The sequence below is a fragment of the Trichoderma atroviride genome, chromosome 1 (genome assembly GCF_020647795.1).
Source record: "Trichoderma atroviride chromosome 1, complete sequence".
In the NCBI taxonomy this organism is placed as follows: domain Eukaryota; kingdom Fungi; phylum Ascomycota; class Sordariomycetes; order Hypocreales; family Hypocreaceae; genus Trichoderma; species Trichoderma atroviride.
Genome location: NC_089400.1, coordinates 504,906 through 530,172, shown reverse-complemented (window position 1 = coordinate 530,172; position 25,267 = coordinate 504,906). Strand labels below are relative to the sequence as shown.

The following is a 25,267-nucleotide window of genomic DNA, read 5'->3' as shown; positions in this document are numbered from 1 at the left end:
CTACGGTATGGATTAGAGTTGACTCAACAGGTACATGGCATTCATGGCAAGAAAAAGAATTCTAGACCTGTTCTCTCGCCGTGTGAGTGGCTCCGGATTTTACTGGCTTTTATCGAAAAACGCCCGAGTTGCGTCTTGGCTGCCGCTTTGGGGCAAAGCCTGACATCTCAACGGCCGCTAAACTTTTTTTCTTTCGGGCAATAAGCTGCACATGCTGCAGATGGCGCTTCTGCAAGGGCCATTGATACTGATTGATAACAGAAAGTTTGTGAAAATAATGGCATGTTCATCCAATGGGCGTGGTTTACAATTGGTCTTGTAATCTTGGATATGCACTGCCATTGTGTTCGGAAGACATCCGAGGAGGATGAGTTGGAGAGAGATCCTGATGAGGAAGTTGTTTGACATTTCTCTTTGTAATGTTGGAGCTTGCATTCAAAAGTCTGTTGTATAAGATCGAGCTTCATTTGTCATGAAAAATTTGATTACATGAGAATTGATTGCATCAAACTTGATTACACGAAGTTTGATTACGTACAGTCTGATTACACAGAACCAGGTGTCACAGTCATCATTGCAGACTATCGAAAAGCTTGATTCAACTCGAATCGGGTAGCCTCGGTAGATCGCCGTAGGGCAGGTAGTGCGTATTATTTTCTTACCAGTCAAACGCCACATCTCTCTTTATGCCAAACTGAAACGTCCAAGACGCGAATACGGGATATACACAGTGAAGGTTGCCCGTGTTATACCTGCCATTCAGTATATAACAGCCTCGTTGGTCTTGTGCAACTGTTTCTCTTTCTCCTCATTCTTTCTCCGTGTATTAAGCGAGTATCGAGATACGAACCCAGCGATGTCAGGGAGCATCTAAAGACAGGCACAGGCACGATCTAATAGCCGGACCCTGATCCTGGTACAGCTTGAAGAGGCAATCAATATCAGCCAATATTACTAGGATCAGTACCACAGCGTGTGTAATGATTGGCAGCTACGCAGCACATACAGTTGAGACAACGGAGCACAACAGCGTCTACCAAATCTTGTATCACACAGGCTTTCAAATGTCTCGTCATCAATATTGGCTATAGCCTATATACTTTATCCAAATGCGCCAAAAAAAACAGCTCCCATGCCACGGGAAAACTACTCCGAATTACTACATGTACTTGTATGCCATGTTATTCACAACATCGCGTCGTTTACAGCATCTGAGACAAAACAGCCAGCAGACCCGCTCCAAAGATCAGGCTGCCTGCCGCAGGAGACAAAGCATTGGCAGCTGAATGAGGGCTCGTTGACGCAGAGGCAGACTTGGTAGGGCTGCTGGTGGTGCTGTTGGAGCGGCCACCGCTTCCACCGCTGGTGGGAGTAGCAGTGGCGGAAGTGGCGGGAGGCGCGGTGGAAGTAGAGCTGGAGCTAGAGTTGGAGGAGCCCGCGGCCTTTTGGTACTGGCTGACGACAAAGTCAACAATATCGTCGCCGTAGCGGTCAATGTACAGGTGGTGGACGGTGGCGTTGCTGCCGCTGTCGCAGTAGATGTCGCCGGTGTCGCAGTAGGAGATGATGCGGCTGGCGTAGGACTTGCAGACGTCGAGGCTGGCGTCGGTGCGGTTGAAGATCTGATGGGCAAGAAAGTTAGCTATAATGCATCTCGAGAAGATCAGTGGCTGGAGATTGGATGCTTCACTTACGCCGTTGTGCACGCTGGTGCCGCGGTCGTACGTTATGTTGGCGACGTGGGTTGGGTCTCCGAAGATGGCAACGGCGACGACTATTGAATCACTGTTAGCTTTTGCTTCTCAAGATTTGAAAGCAAATATCCCAAAGCTCACCATTGTCCATGATGCTCGTCGACAGGGCCTTGTCGTCGATGAATGGGTTGCCAGCACCACCGCAAACGGAATCCGACGAGACTTGGGCACCCTGAACAGCACTGAATCAGCATCTCGACGTACAACTTGACCGCCACACAACATCAAATCATACCTGTGAGTAGCCCAGGATGGCAATCTTGCTGTCCGGACAGGCCTGGCCATAGGCACCCAGCAGCTTCTGCATGGCCTGCACGCCCTTGCCCTCGGAGCTCTCGTAGTCGTCCAGCGTGGCGGGATAGTCGACGGCGGCAACCTGGCTGCCGGGCACCTTGGCGGCGATCTGGCTGGTGAGATTGCCGGTGACACCAGTTCCGGGGGCCTCTTCACTGCCGCGGGCAACGACCATGTACAGGCCCTTGGCGCATGTTGGTGCAGAGGCTGCGGTGACGGCAGATGAGCCCGCGAGCAGGGCGAGGGAGAGGGCGAGGCTGCGCATTTTGATGCTCTTCTTGTTTGAATATCCTCCTTGATTATTATTGCCTATGCATCCAGCTTTGGATCGTGGTCGTGTGAGGTCCCTGCCGTGAAGAAATGACTGCTTGCTGCCCGAAGAGGAAGTATTGACAAAAAGGCGGGAAGATGGAGCAAAGGGATCAGGGAATGCTCTTTATTTATTGATTTATTTATTCAAAAGAACCCCTACACTCTTATGCAAACAACAAACAACCCGCAAAAAAAAAAAAAAAAGGAACAGAAAACAAAAGATCCAGTTCCCATTACGTAGCGGCCGAGAGAGTCGCAGCCGTGACGGAAGGGAGACGCCTCCCAGGATCCGCGTCTGGGGTCCCTCGCTTCGGGCCATGCCAAAATCGCGGCCTGTGCGTCAATAGTTCCATGCCTACCGCTTCCAACCACTCCGAATGCGACTGTGGCAGTGGCAGTGATTCTCTTGGTGCTTCCTAGACACGGCCAGCTTCCGTCTAGCAGCTATACGAGCGTCTTAGCATCCATGCAATGCCCTCTTTCACTGTCAAAGCACCAGCGCCGAGCCCCAACTAGGACGAGACGCTTTCCCGAGTTCTCCAAAAAGTCTCAAGGGCTGATCGGTGTGGCTGCGGCGCGTAACTCTGTTTGGCCCTCTTTGGCTTGGATTTGCTGCTAGTTCCTGCGCCTCGAATCGCTAGTCGGATGGGCGGCTTCCTGTGGGACGGCCTTTTTATCTTTTTTTCTCTTTGTTCTTCCTTGATCCCTGCTTTCGGTGTCTTGGTCTCGCCGAGGCAACATGGGGAGCTGTTGTTAGCTGCTGAAAGGCACCACACAACGACGGTTGGCATCCCATCCTTCTTGGAGCTTTCTCCAGATTTGCGGAGATGGGCGTATTGAGTTGGAGTCGATTTTCCCCTCAATCTCTCTCAGCTTGCAGCATGCATGGAGTTGTGCCGTTGGTTCAGAACTCCCTTGAACGCTGACACCCAAATGCTACCACCCAAAACAGCTCACGGTCAATGCCTTCGCAGATGAAGCAGTCTTGAGACGTGACAAGAAATGGCTGCTGCTATGTATGTACCAAGTACCTGTCAACATTATCGCAATGCACCGGAAGAATGCCTTCCATAGCAAATGTAAATCTTCTTCTACCACTTGGGAAGGTCGAACAACTCGGCTTTCAAAGCCGTTCGATGCCACCTTGAGAGCGGGGCAGCTCCGATCTTCGTAACGGGCTGTTTTCGGCGCTCATATGGCTTTTGGGAGACGATTTCCGTTTCTATCTGGGGTACGTCTGTTAATAATACTGGTACAATGGCCTCCCGTGAAAATGGAGATGGCCTCGAGGGAGGTTAAAAATGCTGTGAACAGGGTTTGCCGAATCCTACAAATTCGCAATTTTTCACAGCATTTTTAACCTCCCTCACAAGGGCATCGCCTTCTAATTTATACGGGCAGACAACTACCGCAAAGGCGCTAACTATAGACGATCGTTTTGCTTGCTCTTTTCTTTTTAAAGAACGAATTGCGCGTGTCAAGATTATAGGTGGTCAAGAAAGGTTACGTGGCTTGGTGAATCGTTCGCCTTCACAGCTTTTTTTTTTTTTTTAAATCTCCCTCAAGATTATCGCCTTAGACATGTATAGTCATAAAACTGCTGCAACGGTGCTGACATCAAGTCAATCGGAGTTTTCCTTTCTCTTTTTCCCAGAGAACAAACTCCGGTGTGAGCAATCACTGTTGCGTTACGAAAGACGAGGACTAGATAACATAGAGAACAGTCCAGAATACTAATGGCACCAAGGTCGAGCACGAACAAACAATGTATCTAGATATTGAATTATAGCGTACAGGCGCATCAAAAATGAACATGCACGCCCTCTTCGTCTCCTTTACGCAATCGGTTGGTGACAGTCCAGGAGCAGGGTTAATGTTTGTTGCGATGATCCCTTTGGGGCACGCGGCGCTAGACAAACAATATGTTGACATGGCTCCTTTTGCGTTTTTGATGTTGCATGTGAATTTTTGCAAAGTCTCGGTGGCACAAACATTGCGCTATATAATCTCAAGTTGGCAGTTTATGTAAGGTACCTATGCTAAACTATCAGCAGTGAAACATACATGTAGCTTTGGTTACGGGTTGCTTCTGAGCCCGAACTGAAGCAGTAGCTGTACTCGTATTACAGCTCCTGCTAGCGCTCGCCTTACTAAATTGTAAATCCACGGGCGCTGACCTGAGCAACAAAGCCTCGGGGGGAGTTATAAAATGCTGTGAAGCTGTCGACCAATATTCTGCCGAGGCGCAGCAGCAGTGTAAATTGAATGATACGCTGAGGCGTTGGGACCTGCAGCTTTGGTATTTAGTAAGTATATAGCAAAGCAGGGGCCCGGCTATTAAAATAATACTAGTAAAGAAGGAAGCATAGAAACATACTGTACATCGTATAACCTTGACACCTGCAGGACATGGCCATGAAGAGAATCTACGTTGCGGGTGGGCGTTGTGTAGCATCCAAGGTACATTGGAATATAGTGCGAAAGAGCAGATGGCGCTTCAGATTCCCCAATGTTTTACTGCAGCACGCCTACAATTACTACCTGAAGCTACAATTACATATGATTACTAGTAAAATCTTAATTCAATCAACGTAGTACCATTGCTGCGCTGCGATAGTCATCTGTTCTCTCGAAAACTACTTCAAGGGTAGGCCTCGGGAGCTGACATGCTCAGCTCGGTGGTTACAGCCTCAGACGAGTGGCGCGCCTAGTCGCAGCTAAATCTAAACATCGGCCAGTGATTCATTCCTCGATGGTTACACTTCTAGGCCGGAGGAAAGAAGGCCCTTGGTCCACGTCTTTGGTGCCTGTGCTACAGATCAAATGTTCTCATTTCCATTACTTTTCTGACTCGATTAGATCCTGGGCCTCCCGCATTCACCCCTCTGGGAGTTACTTCGGCATATGCGATCTGTGCAGAGTCAGTGCCCACCTGAGCATCATCCATCCCAGTCACTTTTGCTCTTCTAAAGTGCCGTCTCTATTCTCAAAAAACACAACAAAGCAAATCGCAATACAATCAGAGACATTTCTAGCAACTTACAACGCTATTGCGCCTCTTTCACCGGCTTTTTGCACCCTCTCGCGACCGTCTTTGTGATTGAGCGTCATTCAACTATCCTGAGTCATCCGGTCCCAGCCTCGCTCTTGCTTCCACAACAGGACAAAGGTTCCATGTCATCAACACAAAGATCAGTGAGTAGCCACAGTATGGATGCAACAGACCACCGAGCTTACTATTTAAGCAACCACAGCCCTCCATTCCATATTGTGCATTCTCAAGACCGCTTCATCACCAAGCTGACGCAAGAAAACACTACCTCTCTGTTCCAGTCAACCCGACAACGTTGGAACCTACGTCGCAGACATATTTTCATCATGGGAGGCTTAGCTTTTACATCGGCAAAATATGCACTTTGCACTCCACGAATGCCCAAAGAAGTCTATGAAGCCACAAAAGCCTGGTGTCAAGAGATCCTTCGCGGTCTTTACCGTCATGTGGAATCGCCTCTTGATGGTCCGGGCAAATTAGACTTTGGAGACATCGATATCTTTTTGGCATCCCCAAAACCAGAAGCCTCTACTGGTCTTTACGCGATAAACACACTGTCTAAAGCTTTAGGAGCCGAACGTACCATTATTGAAAGCGGTAGAGAACACATCAATGTTGCAGCAAGTTTCGCTATCCCATGGCCCAGCGATGAAACCAGCAATGCTGAAGATGCAGACAAGAAACACATCCAAGTCGACGTCCGAGTGTGTGAATCAGAAGATAAGCTCCGCTGGATGCTTTTCAATCACGGCCACGGGGATTTGTGGCAAATTGTCGGGTCGCAAATTAGATGGTATGGATTGACAGTCGATGACAGCGCCATGTGGCTCCGAATTCCCGAGATAGAGGAGTCCAACAAAAGACTGGCCAAGATCTTTCTGACTTCAGATCCTCCCAAAGCTCTGGATTTTCTTGGCTTGCCCAAGGAAGAATATTGGGACCACCCTTTCCCCTCCGCAGAAGACATGTTTGACTATATTAGTTCTTGTCGGCTGATGTATGTCGCCCCCACTGCGCCAGAGCGTGATGCGAAAAGCCTCAAATCAAATGATCGTCGGCGTATGAGGCAGCGGCCAATTTTCAAAAAGTGGATGGATGAATTTGTTCCAGATTGTCGGCAACTTGGCCGATTCTCAGAACAAAGACTTACCAGAGAGGCCATTACTGAGGAGGCATTCGCCGTGTTTGGCGTTGAAAAGGAATACAAAGCCCGACGCAAGGAATTTATCATAAAGCGACAAGAAGAATTCATTTGGAATAGCCTGATCAAAGATAGTATTCCGGCTCCCAGCCCGTCGGATTCGAGAGCTATTCTTCATAAGTCGTGCAGTGTTAAAGCTCTGAAAGAAATCATTCTCGGGAACGGCGAGAACTACAATTTTCCGCTTGACAAAAAGAGTCTCAAGGACTCTGACGGCTTCTACAACATGGATTACATCAAGGAGTTTATTAAATTACACAAGGACGATGTTGGGGAGGCAGCTCTAGTTAGACACTATGAGAAATGCGCGGCGCGTTTGCTTTCGAAGGAGACCAAAGAAGAGACGCAGCCATCCTAAATCGTGCTCGAAAGAACCCTGGGTCGGGGTTAGATCAAGAAAGCTGGCCTTGATGCAGAAAGCTTCCAGTTGCATGACTTGTTCTTGAATTGTAGGTAGAAAATCGGCTACCTTCTGACCTTCTGTGCTGACCGCATCTTGATCCACAGAGCGCTTGGGAGGTGACAATATGAAGAACTCGTTCTTGGTTAGCAATGGTCAGATGATAAGGAACAGGGTGTGCGAGGAAAGAGATGTACCTTTGCGGAGGAAATATATTAGGTCATGGTATGCTTTATACGTTTTGAACTTTGGGCGTTTGACGTTGGTTATCATTAGCACAGGCAAGAACGCGCAGGCTTTGAGAATGTCACGAGCATGATTTCGCCGGGAATATTGATAGCACATGATAAAAGATTATTGGATTTCGGCGTTGCAGTCTTTTCTTGGAGTAAAAACAATTTAGCAGACCAAGGCTTAGCCAAAGCTTTTAAATCTGGAGCATGATTCCTATACGGAGCTGAGGCCTTTTTTTTTTTTTTTTTTTTTTTTTGACTAGCTATAGTGAAAAACTATAACCAGAGTTGCACTCGAAGAATTTGGCCGAATAAGAAGGCAGCTAAGCAAAGTTCTTTTATATTGCTCGCTCTAGAGGTAGATGTACTAAAGGAGAATATATGACGCTAGGACTGGCGCGTATCCCAACTACAACACACGACGAGTCCGACCATGCTTCGGAAATGGAAGGGGCACAAGACAAAAAAGAATAGAATAGATAAATCAGAACATGAAAAGAAGAAAGAAAGAACTTGTAATGCTATACATCTGAATGCCAGGGGGGCTAGAATAGCGAAAGCTTCAGAGTCAAGGCGTATAGACGTATTGTTCATCTGAGGAATGAGGTATTTGCAGCAGAAAGAGATACTAGTATTTATAGCAGCGCGTATAGTAGAACCAAAACGCCAGTACCCAAAAATAAATCTCGACGGAATAGAAATCAAGGAAACAAGCCACAGGACCGCGTCTACGCCACCTCTACTTTGCGAGGCGTTGCTTGTGCAGCTCCACTTTCAACTGCAAAAGTCATGAAACTTCGAACAAGATTTTTTTCATCTGATGTGTAAAAGCAAAAGCAAAATTTTCAAATTCTACTCCACTTTCAAAGTCGTGTTATCACTTAATACCGATACTTGTCCATCTTTGCCAGGGACAAATACATTTGCTACAGAGTCCATTTTCTGTATGACATGGAGAAGAACCATGAGATTTACTAGAACAGGGAGCATATACGGTTGATTTTAGCATCTTCATATGGAAAAAAAGTACGAAATACTTAATCTGGATGATTCTTTTGACTGTAACTTTATTAAAGAGTGACTCGTAGTCGACTGTTGTAGTCTTTGAAATCCCTGATATAAATGGCACTTGCGGACGCGTCATGTCCATCCTGGACTTTCTATAAATAAGTTTTTCAATAAAAGTCTGATAGCAAGTGCCAATACGTGGCAAACGAAAAAAACTTATATAAATATGCGTCCCACCCCGGTTTTTCTTTTTTCTGTCTTGCCCCCGTACAGTTTCTCCCACTTCGACTCCTTTCCCATTCTACCTAACCATTGTCATTGCCCCTTCAATTTCTCAAGCAATGGAACCTCTCGAGCAAACAGCTCCTATGGAGGCCTCGCCTCTGTCTTCGCTCTGCAGGAATGCTCCCAATGGGGGCGGTTTTCGCAGTCTGCGACCGCCCCCTGAGGGAGCTTTGGCATCGAATGCTGCTCCTCTTCCCTGCCTCCCTGTTTTGCCTCCTCCTATTTTCCCTTCCAGGTTTACTCTTCGCCGGAGGGACGATGCTCGTCAAATCAGGCTGCTGCCTCCGGAACGATATCCTCCCCCCACTGGACCGCCTCCTCGAGCAGAGGCCTCTCCTTCGCGGCCTCTTCCTCAAGTTCCATCCTCCCCCCCGTCCCCTCAACCCGCCCCCATCAACCACCCCAGCCCTCTGGGGTCAAATCCTCCTCAACAACCTGCTGCCATGATGGAGCAACATCCCCAACTCCCGTTTGTTCCCTCGTCGGCGCCGATGATTCGAGGGCAAGAGGCTCTTGGGTTGCGAAATGCCCTTCGCACCGGCATGCAGTTGAGGTCTGATGACCTGAGGCAGCCAACGCAGTTTCCGTCGACAGAAAGGCAGCCTGATCACCATGTTGTGCAAGCCAGACAGCTATCCCCATGGAATTTTCCAGGTCGAGTATGATTTCCTTGATTTCCTTGATAGCTTTGATATCTTTGATTTCTTTGACTGAGGAATATCTGCTAACTTTCTCTCGAACAGGAAGTTGTTCCTCCAGCATCCAACGATAGCCCTGTTGAGGCACAGTGGACGACAGGGTGTGTAATGACGTTTGAGTTCCAACGAGAGGCTCTTCTAACGCAGTTATATAGGGAATATCTTTGGATTTTTGTTGGAGGCAAGAGATTCAGACTACCGATGCATCTTTTATCCGAAAGCCCGTTCTGGTCTGCGCTGACCGTCTTCGAGTCGCCGCCGCAGGGCTGGTCTATCCCTGATATCGACCCTGATATCTTCACCATTCTCATCAAATGTGTGCACACAGCCTCTGGCTTACGTGGTACTGAGAGTGAACTGAACTTGATCAAGCTTTGCTTTGCATTTAATCTTGCCAAGAAATGGTGGATGATGCAGGACCGAAGAAAGCTTCGGACTACAACCTATCGGTATATCGTCCGACGAATCTTGGGTTGTAACCCAAATGTGCCCGAGGACTGCCGTGATCTTGATTACAGTCACCACGTGTATCGGTCAGAGGAGCTATATCGCACCTGGGAACTTTCCTCGAAGCATAAATCCATCCAAAAGATGCTCTCTGAACACGATATGATTGCGTTGTACTGCTGCGTCATCCCGCAAGACATTTGGCCGGCGTTGACAGCTCGTTTCAAGCCTGAATTTATACTTCTTCTCAATGTCTTTGCGGCAGCACGCAGAAACTCAGCTGGCGTGGCGTCTGGAGTGGACTACCGTAGGTGGTGGCTTCACTACTACCGCCTAGCAGGCTATCGAGATGCAAGCTGGCTGAGCCCTGATGCGCAGTATCGCCTCTTTGCACCGCTGAATCCTGATGAGGATAAGAACACTCAGGAGCGAGCAGACTTTGAGGCAGTTCGAGCACGTGGAAGCGCGTTGGTGAATGCGTTTGAGGCACAGCAAGCACAAGAGCAGCAGCCAGTTACTCCAGTCGCACTATTCACTCCAACTGCTCCGGATACTTCATCTGGTGAGGAATTCGATGACGCTCTTGAATACCTCCCCTCATCAGAGCACCCCCAGGAGACCCGGCGCGTTCGCTTTGCAGAGTTTCCGCAAGTCATCAGATTTCCTCCTCAAATCGAATCGGTCCAAATGACTGGCCAAGATGCAGTTCTTGATTCAAGTGAAGAGGAGACATGTCACGAAGAAGCCGCGCGTGCAGCTTGATGCTGCTGTTCTCACTCGGTGTTACGCCAAGTCAGAAGTTTGATGCCTTTCATCTGACTCGCTTTCTCAAATGGCCTTTGGTGCCTCCACCTATTGTCCCTTTTTTCTCGACAAGTTCATAGAGCGGATATCCTTTTTAGTGCGAAGCATGGCGTCTCTTTTACTTGGTAATACGAGCTACGATTGCGTGTTTCACGATTTACGATATCTTGGCACGGATAAGCCGGCGTTTTAGGATCTCTCGTCTCTTTATAGGAATGCGAAAAGTTTTGTGTCACGTTTTTCATCTACAATAAAATTTTAGTTTCTAGCTTAGAAGCTATGTAATAAATCTTGATGCTTGCATGCTATCTTGAATTTCCTCTTTGTTCATAATCCACTTTGTTAAATCTTTTCACAAAGAGTAAAATCTTGGCTAATGGTCGGAAGACATTGCAGAAACACTAACCCACTGACAAATACTTTGCGAGACTTTGGTCAAAACATAGTGTAAGTGATGAGTTTATTGCAGGACGTAGTATATGGAAGAAATCTTGACCTTCATGGCCTTGGCAAAATAGCTTCAACTTGACAGTGTGACACAAGTTTGCTCTCAAATCTTTCTTAATCTACATTAATTGCGTGATCAAACCAAACACGGCTGAACAATGCTGCCAACTGACACTTGTAGTATCAACGGTGCCGGTGTGAACAAAATTGATGGTTGCCGTTATCTATGACTAACCTCGTATCCAGGCAAAGACGCAAGGCGCGCCCTATCACCCCACACGCCCCGACAACTAGAATCGAACCGGTCTCTAGCAGAGTCTTATTGGAGCTTAGTTGTTGGTCACCCCCGCATTAATTGTTTAAGCCCATGCAGATGAGCAAATTGACTCATCGAGACCCTGGGACATGGACTCCATTAACTCGAAATGTATATAAGCTGAAGTAGTTGCGGTTGATAGCAATTCACAAACAAGAGAAACCTGAATCGCTACTGAGGCCAATACTAAGGAATTGGAGGATATTCATTGGACAAGATAATTGACATTAATAATACCGAGGTATGGATCAAGTCACTAACCGAATACCACGGACAATCTTTATTTAAAACTTTATTTCTAATTCCTTTTCTAGAAGCTTTTACTTTGGATATTCACTTGAGAAACACCATTTACTTCACCAAGATGTCGGAAAAAGTCTTGGAAGTTGCAGCCAACGCTGTCCAAGCAAGAATCCGCATCCAAAAACACATTTACAAAACTCCCCTCATCCCAGCCCGCATAGCCGGCAAGTCCAACAACGCGGCCGTCCTCTTCAAAGCAGAAAACTTCCAACTCACAGGCTCCTTCAAAATCCGGGGCGCAACATCTAAGCTGTCCAGCCACCCCGCCGACGGCAACTTGATCACCGCCTCGTCGGGCAACCACGGCATTGGCGCTGCGTGCGCGGCAAAAGCCCTGTCTCGGAACCTCACCGTCGTGGTCCCTCATACGGTTGTGCCTACTAAATTGGCCAAGATCAAGTCGTATGGGGCGAATGTCATTTTGGCGGGCGATGACCCTGGACAGTCTGAGCAGCATGCGCAGAAACTTGCGGCTGAGGAGGGGTATACATATGTTTCGCCGTATAATGATGCGGGTGTGGTTGCTGGACAAGGAACGATTGCGCTGGAGATTCTGGAACAGAGCGAGACAGTGGACAATGTGTTTGTTGCCATGGGCGGCGGCGGATTGATTAGTGGAATTGGATCTGTTCTCAAGGCCTTCAGTCCGCGTACAAGGGTATATGGCGTTTCAGCAATTCACTCAAAGGCATTGGCCGAATCCATGGCTGCAGGCCATGTCGTCGAAACAGAACACAAGAGCACTGTGGCGGATGCTGTTGCTGGCGGTATTGATGAAGACACAATCACGCTCCCGCTGGCAATGTCTGTAATAGACCAAGTCGTTGAATGTGACGAGGAGGAGATCAAAGCTGCTCTGAGGGCGCTTGCTTTTGAAGAGAACATGATTGTTGAAGGCTCTGCGGCGCTTGCTCTTGCTGGCTTCAACAAGGTTGCGGAGAGCCTCGCCAACCAAACCAGCGTCATTGTTTTATGCGGTGCAAACTATGACCAGGGACTTATCAAGAGCATAATTTCCAGTTGACAACCGTACGATTCGTTGACTACTTCCAAATATAAAATTCTATATAGATACACGCATGTGCACCATACCATCCTATATCATCAACGAGCTTCATACCCCAGACGTATCGTTTCAGAGATGAAGTGATTCCCCTAATCTTCCCCCTCCACTCCCTTTGCGCAGCTGGAGTTGATTCGAGTCAGCAGTTGACGTATAGCTGCGTAAGTAACTGCCATGGATAGGTAATTCAGGATCCAGCCGGGGCCTATCACCATGATGCACGCCTCTATCATGTATGCCCAAACTGGAAATCATCAATCACATTGTTGACAAAAGTAAAAGAAACCCGACCAGAACGACTGAGCCTCAGTTGGTATTGGGACTGATTTTTGTCCAGCAATTTGAAGTCGGAATCGCCAATCTCGCCAGCGGCACTCCTGGGGTGTAGCCCTTGTCTTCTAACCAGATCTCGAAAATGGTTATATTTATCGATTTCTGTCTCGCTTAGCCTCTGATCGATACTCGCGGGATCCCTCCAAGTGTAGGTTTTGTTTGCTTCAGGTCGATTGAAGTGTGTATTGCGTAGTGTCTCTAGTTGCTCGCGGAGCGTCGGTAGGTCGGGCATATCAACACGCGCCGCCCTTTGGATCCTACCATGCAATTCATCAATCTCTGGGACCCTTGGCCTTGTTCTAAGAGATGTTTCGGGAGCCAGGCTCAGCTTTGCTTTCGGTTTCCCACCAGCAATCTTTAGCTTTTCCGCACTTCTCACAAACGTGCTGACGGCTTCGTGAGCGCCCTTGAGTCCACGAATGGCCGCCTTGCCTGCTGCACCAATGGCTCTGCCGACGCCCTCACCCACGAGGCCGCCGATAACGCCATACGCAGCATCGGTGCCGACGCTGCTCCAGGAAATGCCCTTGCCGGTAGCGCCATCGTAGACCATGCCGGTGACCACATCTGAGGCCGCGCCTACCGCGATCCCGAGGCCAACTTCAATGGCGAATCCTGCGCCACCAGTCGCAACACCAAAGGCGATGCCCACTGCTAGTCCGACTGCCATGATGGCAACATCGCGCCAGGTAAATTCTATGCCAAAGAGACTGAAGTGCCCGCTTGGATCGATGCGGTTGATGGGGTCTCCAAGACAGTACGCATAGGGGTTGATCTCGCCCGAAGTAAAGGGGCTCCATGAGTCTGGCGAGTGAAACACCATGAGGACCGGGTTATAGACGCGGTAGCCGTTGCCGAGATGGTACCAGCCGGTGACCGGGTCGCGCCATTGGCCGTTGAAGCCGACGGAGGGGCTGTTCTGGCCATCTCCCAGGTTGCTGAACCCATATGGCGTGTATTGCTGGTAATGCTCCGATCCATCGTTGCCAATCAAAGCCATGATGGACTCGTGGCCGTCAGATGCCCATGTCTCAGTATCTGTAGAGTTCCCCTGCTTCGATATCTGTCCCCAGTATCTGGCACCATCAGATACATAGCTGACTTGCTGGTCTCCCGAGGTAAAGCCAATCAGCTTGTCTCCCCTATAATGAAGATGATACTCAGCCTTGCCGGGAATTACCTGGCCAACTAGTTTTCCGGACGCGTCATAATGATACTGGCTACGAAGATTACCTTTGCGATCCGTTACAGCGGTGAGGCGACTCATGGCATCGTATTCTAGCTTGTTCAGCTGGTCGTCTTGGATCAGACATCCGTTCTGGTCATACTTCAAGTCAACCCGCGCATCGTAGCTTGGATGCGTATTGGTGACCAGGGTGACTTGAGTCACATCTTGAGCGTTATACAAGTACTCGGCCACGTTCCGGCTTCCGTCTTGGAACACACTCGTAATTTGGGTCAGGTTGTCATAGCTCCCAAAGGCAAAGCTCTGGCGTTGGAGCTGGAGCCCTTTCTCATTAGTTGGAGACTGGGGTCCCGTACACTGATAATCCACCAAACGATCGAGCTCGTCGTATTGAAAGATTTCCTGGCGTAACGATTGACCTTTGCCATCTTCCAAGCAGCGTGTTTTGGCATGGCCTGTTTCATAGTACGTCTGACTTGACTGATAGAGCGTCTCGTTCCCCTTGGAGACTGTTCTCTTGATTTCACGACCAAAGTCATCATATGCGAGACGTGTGGTCAAGCTAGTACCCCCTTCCTTCTGAACGCTGCTTGTAGACAGGCGGCTTGCATCATCATAAGCATAAGTCACGTTCAAAGCCCCTTGGGCCAGTCTTTGAGGTCGACCTTGATCGTCATATTGAATCTCTTGGCGTTGTCCATTTGGATCGGTGTAGGATTGTAGCCTACCGGCCATTGAATAGGTCGACGTCGCAGAGTACTTTGGCCCATTTTTGAAGCAAACGGTTTCTTTCGATAATAATCCTGATGGTAAATAGTCGAGACTATTGGTGCAATAAGAATCATCGAGCTGTAGTGGGGCGAAAGATTTGGCATCGTATCGATAATTCGACTGATCATTAACGCCCAAGCTTTTCATGAGGGCATAGTTCAAGTGCGGCTCATATGTAAGTTTGTATGCATCTCCCTTGGGTGTTATAACTGTCGCAGGTTTGGGCGCACTGCCTTCGTAAGTATTCTTTGCGGTGCGACCACCGACCTGTCTGCTCGTGACTCGGCCAAGTCCATCAAATGATTGGCCAGCCAAGACATGTTTATTTGTCTCGATCGATATAGGGAACGCGGACGCTGTCTGTGGATCAAAGGCAGTGTCTACTACACGGCTCCCAGGCCAGGTAGTCCGGGTGATGCGGTCAAAGACGTCCAGTTGATACTGCGTGGTACGCCCCATGGCATCTCTCTGCTCAACTAAACGCCCCAGGCCGTCGTACATGGACTCTGCCGTGGCATACACGCTGTCGTCTCTATTCAGCAAAGATATCTTTGTTGGTGCGCCAAAGTTGTTGAATCGTGTTAGTCTTTTATTCTGGCCGTTGACATCCTCTCTGCAAGTGAGAGTGACTGGATCCATAAAGGTTGACGTGACGACAGAATCACTTTCGGTAACTCGACAGACATGGCCCCAGTCATCATAGCTCATCAGACGAGTCCTTTGCTGCGGTACTGGATCAATACTTGCTGCTGTTCTGATCCAGTCAGTATCGACTACTGCCGTGCATTGGCCGAGCGAGTCGTAGGTGTGTTCCTGCACAAGGCGGAAGACTTGGTTTTGATCATCTTGCTCCTCAACCCGACAAACTCTTTGTAAGCCGTCGGTAAAGTATCTCGTCTGAACACCTTTGGTGTCTGTCATGGTTACACGGTACCCGGCTTTATCAGATACGATGATGTAGTCGATCCGCTCAGTTGCCTCGTATTGGGTGCCGGGGGAAATGGTCTTCTTCACTAGTTGGCCAGTCAAATCATATTCAAAGTCTGTTTGAACCCCAGCTGAGTCTTGGTGCATCAGGACCAGACCAGACAACAACGAAAAGCTTGCCGTCTCGTTGATAGTGCTCCCATCGAAGTTCTTGATCTCGGTGGCCTGCGTCAGGCGCCCAAGAGTAGGGCGTTGATAGGTCCAGCTAGTTGTCGTAGGGTATTTCCCAGCCACGCGTGTGGTATCTTGCGCAAGGCGCCCATGATCCCGGGATGCTGGCTCATTCACGTAGGAACGCTGTAGGCTGGCAATTTCTTGGTCGTCTTGGTGAGTCTTCTCTTCTTTAGAAGCCACGAAATAGCTGGCGTAGGCTGCACCAGCAGCGGTTGGTAGCTGGCTATAAACAATCTGATGTCTGCTGATTGGAGTCTTGAACGTGCTTGGTGCAGGCGTCACAGTTGTACACTTGAGATGGCGTTGGAACTTGTGTGGATCCCCCGGACAATGGTCTGCTTCACCAGCAGGCGGATAGTACTCGCGATCGATTTTGACACCGGTTGGTTGAATAACCTGAGTTGAATTGCCCCAGTCATCAAAGGCATATTGTGTAGTTTCCACGCGTTGAGACCGCCTTGTAGTGTCTTGGTAGGTTGTTTGGACACTCTTGGGCAGCTGGTATTGTGCTGGTTGCTCATCGAACCTGCCGTTGAGCATATGATAGATGGTCGTCTGCGTTGTCTCTATTACCCCTTTGGACATCTCGCTACTGAGGAGGAGGTGGAATCTGTTGTAGGTGTACTTGGTTGTCGCTCCTCCGTCCACTTGTACCGTCGACGAGTAGCGGTAATCTTCCCGCGTACGGTATAGATTGTCTTCGCCCTCCTTCCAGTCAAAGCCACTGCCGAATCCAAGAAAGTTTTTGTTTGAGAAGCTATATCTGGTTTTGATGGCTGGCTGGCCATTTCCAGGCGACTGGGTGTGCAAAGACACATACGGGATGTATTCCTGTGGAGCGCCTCTGGGTAGCTGATGACCCTTTTTGGTGTAAACAATGTCTTCTTCAAGGCCGGCAGGATTCTTAACCTTTGTTAGATAGGCATCCTGGTCATAGTCAAACTTCCAAGACGGCGAGCCATCCAAGGGGAGCCGAAGCTCAATCAATCGACCGCCTCTACGGGCAAGCGCCAATGTACTCGCTTCAGCCGTGTTTGGGGCGCGCGTGATTCTCACCAGGGCATCGCCATATTCGATATCGAGCAGAGTATCAATGCCATCTTTTATTTTCTGGAGTCGTGGCTGTTCGCCATGATTGACCCAGACCAACTTGAGCTGGCGACCAGTAGGGGAGTGCAGCTCGATGGGCACAGTAGTGTTGTAAGTGTTGCTTGCGTTGCTGAGGACTTCGACCTGGCCGGACTTGTGAATGACCTCGTAGCGATTCCCATTCTTCTTGAACTGGAAGCTTTTCAATTTCTGATCCTTGACCGCAACGGAGCTTGTGGTCTCTGTGACCTGGTAATTCTCCCCCCGTAGAGAGGAGCAAGGTTTTGGCTCGCCGATGCTGGTATGAAGAGAGGTTGAATGACCATCCCTTGCCCAAGCCGATATCTTGTGCGTTTATTGGGTTGTAGATGAGAGAGAGATGCAAGGAAGGGCAGTTGCGGAACTCGGCTGGCGCATCGTACACGGCAACTGCACAAGTATACTGGCCAGTGCGGGGATCGACGCCTTTTTGGATAAAGCTGGTGAAATTGAAGCCTTGCGAGTATATGGCGGACATGGCGGGCAAGTGGCGTATTGAGTTTTGTCGGGTTATTTCTCCTTCTATTTTCCGTTCAACTTTGAGGCGATGACTGCTGCTACACAATACAGGGTTGAACACTTTATATCTAAATAGCACAACACATCAACCGCATGCCAAGAATTGGCTAGAGAATGCCCGTAGGTGACAAAGGCAACGTAGCTAAAAGCCCAGAGGAAGCTTCAAATTCTGCAAATAGACATGATAGATCATAGAAGCGTACAGTATCATCCCGTGATGGCACGCTCAGCCAGCCACTCTGCTACTCCACCAAGAGGCATGGTCTGTTCAGTCGTCCATCTGGAACGGACCGCACCGCCAAGTCGCCTTTCTGCCTTGCTCTTATGGCGTCTGTTTGGGTATGTGATTTGTTGATGGCGCGGAGGGAGCTTTTGCGCCTCTCTAATTTTCCACCACTGCTGAATGTAGATGGCCGAACCAACCAGAACAGAGCTCAAGAGCATGTACGGCTTATCATTTTTTTTAGGATGGTGCGGGTTGGCTGAACGGGGGTTAGCTTCCATGTTCAATGCAAGCTGACGATTCCTCGACCGGCATTCCGTGCAGGGCTGATGATGTAAATCGGGCGTTATGATGAAGGCTTAGAATGGACAATTGGGCTGACAGAGCCAACCAAGACAAAGATTAAGAGATGCACGCAGTTTATCACTTTCGTCAACCAATGTAAGTTGACTTGAAAAGGGTTAGCTTCTTCTTTCGTGCAAGCTGATGATCCTTAACCGATATTTCGTGCAAGCTGAAGATTACTAACCCCGGCGTTGTTATGAGCGCGTTTGACGAACCATTGCTTGATCGTCAAAAGACCAATTGCAAATCAACATGTATGAATATGACTAAATCTAATTAGAGATTTTTTGCTAGAGACGAACATGTGGTATGGATCTTTGGGCGGCTCTTTCGGCTGTAAAAGCTGCTTGTAAGCTAACACAGCCCAATAAAACAAGGTTAGCATCTACATCCAAATGAGAGCTGAAAAAGCATCCTTATGACTGCAGGCCTTCACAAAAACTTGCGTTGTAGCATCTGATAGGCCTTTATCCCATGCTCGTCGACATGTGCTATGCGGCGCAGCAGTCGACTTCCTATCAACGTAGCATCCTTGGCCATGGTGAAGAGTCATCGAGGGTTGTATACTGCCCTGCCTCCCAAAATTTTGTCTACCCATCTATAAATATGAGCAACTTGCCAGCTCACATTGAATTCGTTTCAAGCACATCCAGACAAACACAGCATTTGAACCAACACTCCAACACATCCCTAACCAACCTTCACAATGGTCAATTGGCAAATCGCTTCTTTTTCGGTCTCGACAAGCGCGGCCGGAGAAACATCCGACGCCCTCTATGCCAACGGCCGGATGCAGGTGCTGGTGAACATTCAGATCAAGGCAATCGTTCCCGACAGCGATAGCAGCAGCACTCCTTACACCTTGTCCAAGCATGAGCTCGACTCCATCCGTCTGATGGACTACTTTACTCACGCCGAACTTGCCAATCACGGAAACGGCTGGGTGTGGAGCACAAAGAAGTCACCGTTTGCCGGCAGTCTATATTCTACGGGCATGGCTGAGTTCCAGGCAGAGGCCGACAGTCAGCTGGTACAGCTTTGGGTCTCGAGTACAATCTCAGAGAAGAAAAGCATCGGCGCCAGTATCAGGCAACCCGACAATACCGTGGTCAGGACCAGCGATTCCTCGTATAATTCCTACATTGTGTTGAAAGCGGAACCAGCTATCGACTACACCTATCCCGAAAATGTCGGGTTCGAGCAAGAGAAGGCTGGTTCTGGGCATTACAAAATTGATTTTGTAGGAATATCTGATCCCAGTCGTCGCTGGGATCAGGTCAATTATTATCTAACTACAAAAAACCACCATCTCCTGTACAGCGAGACCAACAGCTATGAGGTATATAAGCACCACAACCCATATTCAGACGAGCATTTGGAATGCTGTTATGCTGGCCAGGTACGAACAGACGTGGACGGTAGCCTATCGCTCTTCTTCCTCTGGAAAAATCCCCTGGGCACAAAAGCATCCAAGCCCAGAGTAGGGCTGAAGAGCGTTGTGAATGGCCTGTTGGCGTCGGGTCCATGGACAGCCGAAGCGTTTGCAGACATCACGGTCAATGATAAAAAGAATAGTGTCTGCCTCAGCTATTTGAATTTTCGCGATACTCCCATGCAAGTTATAAATCGACTGTGGCCAGTGACTTGGGGGACGGTGGCCAAAATAACTGTCTACGATGTTCATGGGAATAAGGGTACTTTCAAAGCATCGCACACCGACGAAAATGACGGTGTTGTTATCCATAATGATAACTGAGGTGAGAGGTTTCCAATCTTTCATCATACCATGGAATCATGCCACTGCTAACATTCAAATTCAAAAGTGTTATTTATCCCAGTTTATTCTAGTTCAATATATGGGTTTTTTTTTGTATATCACTTTCAATGCCGAAATGCCTTTATGTCTATCTTGTGCGTAAACTGCAAGGGATATCAATCAATGCAAGACTGTCAATCCATGTTTTATCTCATTTTACTTGTATGCAGTTCTATGAGCACCGAGAAGATGCTGCCCCGGGATAGCACTGTCTTATACCCACTGAAATGCCCATATGAGGGCCATGGTTGTGTCTCTCAATTCTCGTGACAGTATTTTATGACATAAATCTCCGTACACATCATTACACTCCATATATCTCCAGCAAAGCATGAACAACGAATCCGATAAACTCCCCGTTCATCTTCCATCCTCCTCTATGCATATACATCCATCAATCCACTCATGCCGTGCTTAAATTCCACAGCCCATCTCCCAAGTAATGCGCATCCTCCACCACCGGTCCCTTGCCCTTCGCCTTGACCTCGTCCGTCCCGGCAGCCAGCGTGCCAACCGCACACGCCTCCTCCTTGCCCTCTGCCATAATCACCACCGGCTCTCCCTTGGCCAGCTCCCTGCTCCACCGTCCATCCTCCACAATGCTCTGCTCCATTTCTTTCCCCTCCTCGAGCGGCTTTGCCCCATCGACGGGCAATCTGCCCCCCGCGGACGTCAACCCCGGCGCCATCAGCGTCGCGCCAGAAAGCACAAAGCGAATAGCTCCGCGATCGATCCGGATGCTAGGAAACGCCTGCGGGAAGCGGTGCACGAGTTTCAGGTGCGGCAGCAGGTCGGACCCGTCATTCTGGTAGAAGAGCGGCACGGAGTCGAGCACGTAGAGGGTGTTTCGGTCGGGCAGCTTCATGCTCGCGAGGGAGCCCTTCTTGGGGAGGATCTCTTCGATGTAGGGCGTCAGGAGCGGGTACGTGGCGAGGAGGGACTGGCGCAGCGCGCGCTGGGCGGAGGATTTGAGCTTTTGCTTGGGAGCGCCTTGGAGGCTGTGATGATGAAGTTAGCTTTTTGCGCTTCGGGGAGAGACGGACTTGAATTGTTGGCACACGTACTCTTTTTTGAACATTTTTGCGGTGTAGATGCAAGCGAATGGGATCGAGGTGTTTCAGAGATTAATAGAGGATAGAATGCGTCAAAAAAATCGCGGGTATCTTGTCGTTGTAGCGGCGGTTAATGAGGGACTGAAGTGGCAATTGACGGCGGCAGTTTGGAGTTTATTGACAGCCCCGCGATGGATAAGATAGAGAAATGGCGGGGCAAATCGCAGACATGCAATCAGCGGGGGAGCTTCAAGCAAGCTACGGCGGCACTACTAGAGCAGGTATATTGACATCAGGGAGAGGATAATCAAGTATGCGATGCAGAGACATTATTGGCAGCTGATTGAAGAAATACATTATAATGCCGTCATCTCATTAATTGTGGTACCTAAGTAGTGTGCATCGCACCGTATGAGCTCCTCCACCGCCAACCCAATCGTCACCGCAACCTCAGCGCTACTCTCCTCTAACCATGAACGACATGCGACACCGATCCATCCTCCTTCAAGTGAACGTTCAGTCTCTCCGGCCTGAAGTCCCGGGTCACAGGCTGCCCGGGCTTGATGATGCGATGCGTCTCCGGCAGGTCTTTCTTGCAGAACATCTGTTTGTAGCATCATCAGCACTGTTTCAGTCATTTCATTCAAGTTTCCCCGCCCGTATGGAGAAGTGGCGTGACCGAATACAAATAACATTAGAACTATTAGAAGCACTTACAGTCTCATTAGATTCAGACTCCGAAAATGTCTTTCCGACGAGCTTGTTGGCCCATTCCTGGGTCTTGTCCTCGGGGTTGGTCATGATGCCGGGTACGACAAGAGGCATGATGATTGTTGATTGCGATTGTGCAGCTTTAAGTACAGCAGTGTAGAATTGAAGTCTTGCTTCTCAAGGTAATCTTTTTTGTTTGGAAGTTTTGAGTTGTTGCGAGTAAAAATGTGGAATTGAAATGAAGAAGAAAGCAAAATAAAAAGGAGGAGGAGAAGTAACGTTATATCTTCCCTTCTTAGGTAAAACAAGCTTGCGTTGGCGTTGCGTAAGTGATAACATCCATTTCCGGTTCGAACGCCAAAAAGGGCCTTGGAAAGCTGCTGAAAATGGCGTCTCAGGTGTCGCAGACGATGACGTCGACGCGGCCGTGTCTGAACATGGTCGCACTTACGTAAGTACCTGGACACGTATGGGCGACGCCCCTTTCACTCAAAAGAACTTTGGGATGGTAGCAAAATGGCTAATGGATCAGATAATATCGCTTCGCCATGGCATGGAAATTTGGCCATTGGCTTCTTTGATAGGGTAGGCATTTTCCATCTAGAAATGCAGTACTTTGTGCCATACAGTTGCAGTCCCGCTGCTTAGCTGCAGCACTGCCCATTCGCATCAGGTTGGGCTCTGGCACATGATTATTCATCCCTCTGTTCGTATACAGTGTAATATTACCGCGTCCTACCAAGAATGCCCGGCGTGGTACGGGTACCCTTTTGCCTCCTATTTGCTCAACACATGGCGGTGGCGCTGAATAGATGTCGAGGCCATTGTCATCTTCCTCTCTCTCAACCTGGCTAAGATCTAATATCAAGCATGAATGTTGCTGCTGGTCGGTCATATAAACAGTGTGCACAATAGCAAAGGACAGAAAAGGGTTTATTATTAGCCAGCCACAAGTAGCGCTGATTAAGAGCCTGTCGATGGGGTCAGGAGGATGGGCCGCTTATATCGCCCGATGAACTCCGTACCCAGCTCATACCTGAAGAAAGGAAATAATTGCGCAAAACAAAGAAGAGGGAAAAAAAAAAGAAGAAGAAGAAAAGAGTCAGACAGGAATGTGAAAAGATGGAAAGCGGAAAACGGCTAAAATTAACACAGAGTTATTCTCATTAAATCCCCTTGCCGTTTTCACTTGATTCCACTGCGTGATTTGGCATGCTTTCCTCTTTCACATGGCCCGGCATCTGCCACCCGCCGCCAAAAGACTCTAAAAATGGAAGCAAATCGTAGATTTAGATTCAGCTCGGGTCCGCAAGGGAAATGAGCCCGTCGCTGGCACTGCTGCACTGCTGCCAATTAACAGCAGTACGAATAAGCAACGTCTCACCTCTGCCCATCTCATCCCTTGCCAGTTCCTGGATTCAAAACTGATAAAACAGTATTTTTCGTCCTTGCACGCTCCCATCATGACCATAAGGCTCCAAGCTGCGATGCGTGCTAATTGCGGCTGTGGCTCCCAGAACCCTCCCGTGGAATGCACAGCCCTTGAATGGCGTCGTGTAAGCGTCTCATCAGGGCCGTTGCTGTCCCCTAAAAGGCCATGGCTCGCAGGCCTTTGGGGCTAATCTTTGCTTGCTGCCCCCCCTTGTTTGGATCATTCAAAACCCAGCCCCAGTTAGCCTTGGGTCTGACTGAAAGACCCCTAACTGAAAGGGGACAAGTGCCGCTCCCCGTCAAACAGGTTCTCCTCGACTCCTTTTTCGTGTTAACAGAACCGCCTCTTTTACTATTTTGCTCTGGCACCACCTCCGTCTTTGACGATCCGTCTCCCATCCTTCGTTTCTTCGCGAGCCTCGTCTCTGTTTTTTTTTTCTCCAACGCACAACACCTTCGTTTCCTAGAAGCATCCTGTAAGCCAAAAACCACCCTCGAGACCCACCATCCCGCCATCTTTTCCAGCACCCCATCATTTGGCTGCGGCTTTGAAACTCATTGTCCCCCCCTCTCTAGCAGTAGCCACGACAACCCAAAAAGCTCTTCATCATGAGACTCTCCTCTATTGCCGCCCTCGCCCTCAGCGGCAGCGCCCTCGCCGCCTCGCAGCGAGAATGTTTCGCCCAGCACAGCCAGGAACTGGTCGAGTTCTCTGACTGCGGCAACCCTACCAACCTCGAATTCTGCCTCTCACAAATCACCAGCTCCGACATCAGCGACGTCGAGGCCTGCTACTCAAACGCCGGATGCTCAGCCGCCCAGGCCATCTCCGAGGCCAAATACGCACTTCGAAGATGCGACGAGTTTGCCAAGATTGGAGACCTGAAGAAGCGATACCGCGGCGTGCCCGAGGGCATTGAGAAGACGGTGGCTGCCCGAGATCCCGTCGCCGCCCCGGCACCGACCCTCTGGGCTCGCTCTGGCTCGCTCGAGTGTCTCGCCACCTCCACAGTCAAGACGGAGTCCTGCGACATCCAGACTGATAAGGGTGTCCTCAGGACCCTCACCTGCGTGCCCACCGAAGTCGCCAAGAGCGCCTGTGCCCCCGGCCTCATGTGCTCCATGGACAGCCAAGGCAGCACCGTCTGCATGAAGAAGCAGGACAGCCTCGGCGTTGGTGGCATCATCATCGCCATCGCCTTTGGCGCCTTCATCGTCATCGGCATCACCTTCCTGACCTTTGCCTGCTGCCGCGAGCGCCGCCACCAGAAGCAGCTCGAGGCCCGTGCCGAGGCCACCGCTCTCGCTCGCGCCCAGACAAAGAAGGCCCGCGCCGCCGAAGCCCGCGCTCCTTTGATGCGCCAAGAGGGAGGTGACCCCTTCACCGACCGAGCTCAGTCTTAGAAAGCCAGAATAGGTCGTGGCAACGGGCTAACACCAAGCAGGCTTGAGGTGGTTAGAGAAGATGAAAACGGTCGACATGTTTTGTGACAGCACGGCATACAAGGGAGGCGACCAGCACACTTTTTTGAATCCTGTCTTGTTTTTTTACTTTTCATTGTTATTTTGCGGCGTACATCATGTTGCTCTCTTTCGAGCCGTGGGTTACAGGGAACAAAGACGGGTGCACATACGTACTCGGGTAGCACCCTTGCTGCTTCTCGTGCTTTGGCAAGACGGGCACACACACATCATAAGAAAACATTCCAGCTAGAAAATGAGGCGAGCCTCGGGTAGGAAACGGGAAGAATTGACGTTATACAAAGAAGCAGCATTGATATTTGGGGGATTTGAATTAGATTTTGAAAAATAAATTGTTTGTAATTGAAAAAATCAAAAAAATCAAAAGCTACAAGGGATTTCCATTTGGGACGTAAGAGTTTTATTTCCTCTTCTTCACGTGTTTCACAGGAAATTATCTTCAGTCGCTGCCGCTCCTGCCAATACCGATGGAAACCAGGTATAGGCTATGCC

General features: G+C 49.2%; 11 protein-coding genes across 11 annotated transcripts; 5 read left to right on the top strand and 6 right to left on the bottom strand.

Moving 5' to 3' along the window:
* Positions 1-167: 167 nt before the first annotated feature.
* Positions 168-467, bottom strand: TrAtP1_000209 (uncharacterized protein; the record flags this gene model as incomplete). Its single annotated transcript, XM_066110489.1, has 1 exon — positions 168-467. One exon carries the CDS (start codon positions 465-467, stop codon positions 168-170), a length of 300 nt encoding a protein of 99 aa, XP_065966561.1.
* A 413-nt stretch (positions 468-880) lies between these two features.
* On the bottom strand, positions 881-2,753 carry TrAtP1_000208 (uncharacterized protein). The gene is made up of 4 exons (XM_014091876.2): positions 1,990-2,753; positions 1,836-1,926; positions 1,695-1,774; positions 881-1,622 (listed from the first exon to the last, which is right to left on the bottom strand). Exons 1-4 carry the CDS (start codon positions 2,311-2,313, stop codon positions 1,203-1,205), a joined length of 915 nt encoding a protein of 304 aa, XP_013947351.2. The 5' UTR covers positions 2,314-2,753; the 3' UTR covers positions 881-1,202.
* Positions 2,754-5,099: 2,346 nt separating this feature from the next.
* On the top strand, positions 5,100-7,438 carry TrAtP1_000207 (uncharacterized protein). Its single transcript, XM_066110488.1, has 2 exons — positions 5,100-5,555; positions 5,615-7,438. Exon 2 carries the CDS (start codon positions 5,739-5,741, stop codon positions 6,969-6,971), a length of 1,233 nt encoding a protein of 410 aa, XP_065966560.1. The 5' UTR covers positions 5,100-5,555; positions 5,615-5,738; the 3' UTR covers positions 6,972-7,438.
* A 1,157-nt stretch (positions 7,439-8,595) lies between these two features.
* Positions 8,596-10,446, top strand: TrAtP1_000206 (uncharacterized protein; the record flags this gene model as incomplete). The annotated part of the gene is made up of 2 exons (XM_066110487.1): positions 8,596-9,198; positions 9,283-10,446. The coding sequence occupies 2 exons, from the start codon at positions 8,596-8,598 to the stop codon at positions 10,444-10,446; spliced, it is 1,767 nt and encodes a 588-aa protein (XP_065966559.1).
* Positions 10,447-11,369: 923 nt separating this feature from the next.
* On the top strand, positions 11,370-12,631 carry TrAtP1_000205 (uncharacterized protein). The gene is made up of 2 exons (XM_014091878.2): positions 11,370-11,492; positions 11,566-12,631. Exon 2 carries the CDS (start codon positions 11,616-11,618, stop codon positions 12,576-12,578), a length of 963 nt encoding a protein of 320 aa, XP_013947353.2. The 5' UTR covers positions 11,370-11,492; positions 11,566-11,615; the 3' UTR covers positions 12,579-12,631.
* Positions 12,632-17,674, bottom strand: TrAtP1_000204 (uncharacterized protein; the record flags this gene model as incomplete). Its single annotated transcript, XM_066110486.1, has 2 exons — positions 12,632-17,455; positions 17,580-17,674. 2 exons carry the CDS (start codon positions 17,672-17,674, stop codon positions 12,847-12,849), a joined length of 4,704 nt encoding a protein of 1,567 aa, XP_065966558.1. The 3' UTR covers positions 12,632-12,846.
* A 1,160-nt stretch (positions 17,675-18,834) lies between these two features.
* TrAtP1_000203 (uncharacterized protein) lies at positions 18,835-20,189 on the top strand. The gene is made up of 2 exons (XM_014091880.2): positions 18,835-20,040; positions 20,107-20,189. The coding sequence occupies exon 1, from the start codon at positions 18,990-18,992 to the stop codon at positions 20,037-20,039; it is 1,050 nt and encodes a 349-aa protein (XP_013947355.2). The 5' UTR covers positions 18,835-18,989; the 3' UTR covers position 20,040; positions 20,107-20,189.
* Positions 20,190-20,238: 49 nt separating this feature from the next.
* Positions 20,239-21,383, bottom strand: TrAtP1_000202 (uncharacterized protein). Its single transcript, XM_014091881.2, has 2 exons — positions 21,164-21,383; positions 20,239-21,097 (listed from the first exon to the last, which is right to left on the bottom strand). The coding sequence occupies exons 1-2, from the start codon at positions 21,175-21,177 to the stop codon at positions 20,503-20,505; spliced, it is 609 nt and encodes a 202-aa protein (XP_013947356.2). The 5' UTR covers positions 21,178-21,383; the 3' UTR covers positions 20,239-20,502.
* A 234-nt stretch (positions 21,384-21,617) lies between these two features.
* TrAtP1_000201 (uncharacterized protein) lies at positions 21,618-21,976 on the bottom strand (the record flags this gene model as incomplete). The annotated part of the gene is made up of 2 exons (XM_014091882.2): positions 21,618-21,755; positions 21,869-21,976. 2 exons carry the CDS (start codon positions 21,974-21,976, stop codon positions 21,618-21,620), a joined length of 246 nt encoding a protein of 81 aa, XP_013947357.1.
* Positions 21,977-22,382: 406 nt separating this feature from the next.
* TrAtP1_000200 (uncharacterized protein) lies at positions 22,383-22,757 on the bottom strand (the record flags this gene model as incomplete). Its single annotated transcript, XM_066110485.1, has 1 exon — positions 22,383-22,757. One exon carries the CDS (start codon positions 22,755-22,757, stop codon positions 22,383-22,385), a length of 375 nt encoding a protein of 124 aa, XP_065966557.1.
* Positions 22,758-23,509: 752 nt separating this feature from the next.
* On the top strand, positions 23,510-25,151 carry TrAtP1_000199 (uncharacterized protein). Its single transcript, XM_014091883.2, has 2 exons — positions 23,510-23,769; positions 23,870-25,151. Exon 2 carries the CDS (start codon positions 23,903-23,905, stop codon positions 24,695-24,697), a length of 795 nt encoding a protein of 264 aa, XP_013947358.1. The 5' UTR covers positions 23,510-23,769; positions 23,870-23,902; the 3' UTR covers positions 24,698-25,151.
* Positions 25,152-25,267: the final 116 nt, after the last annotated feature.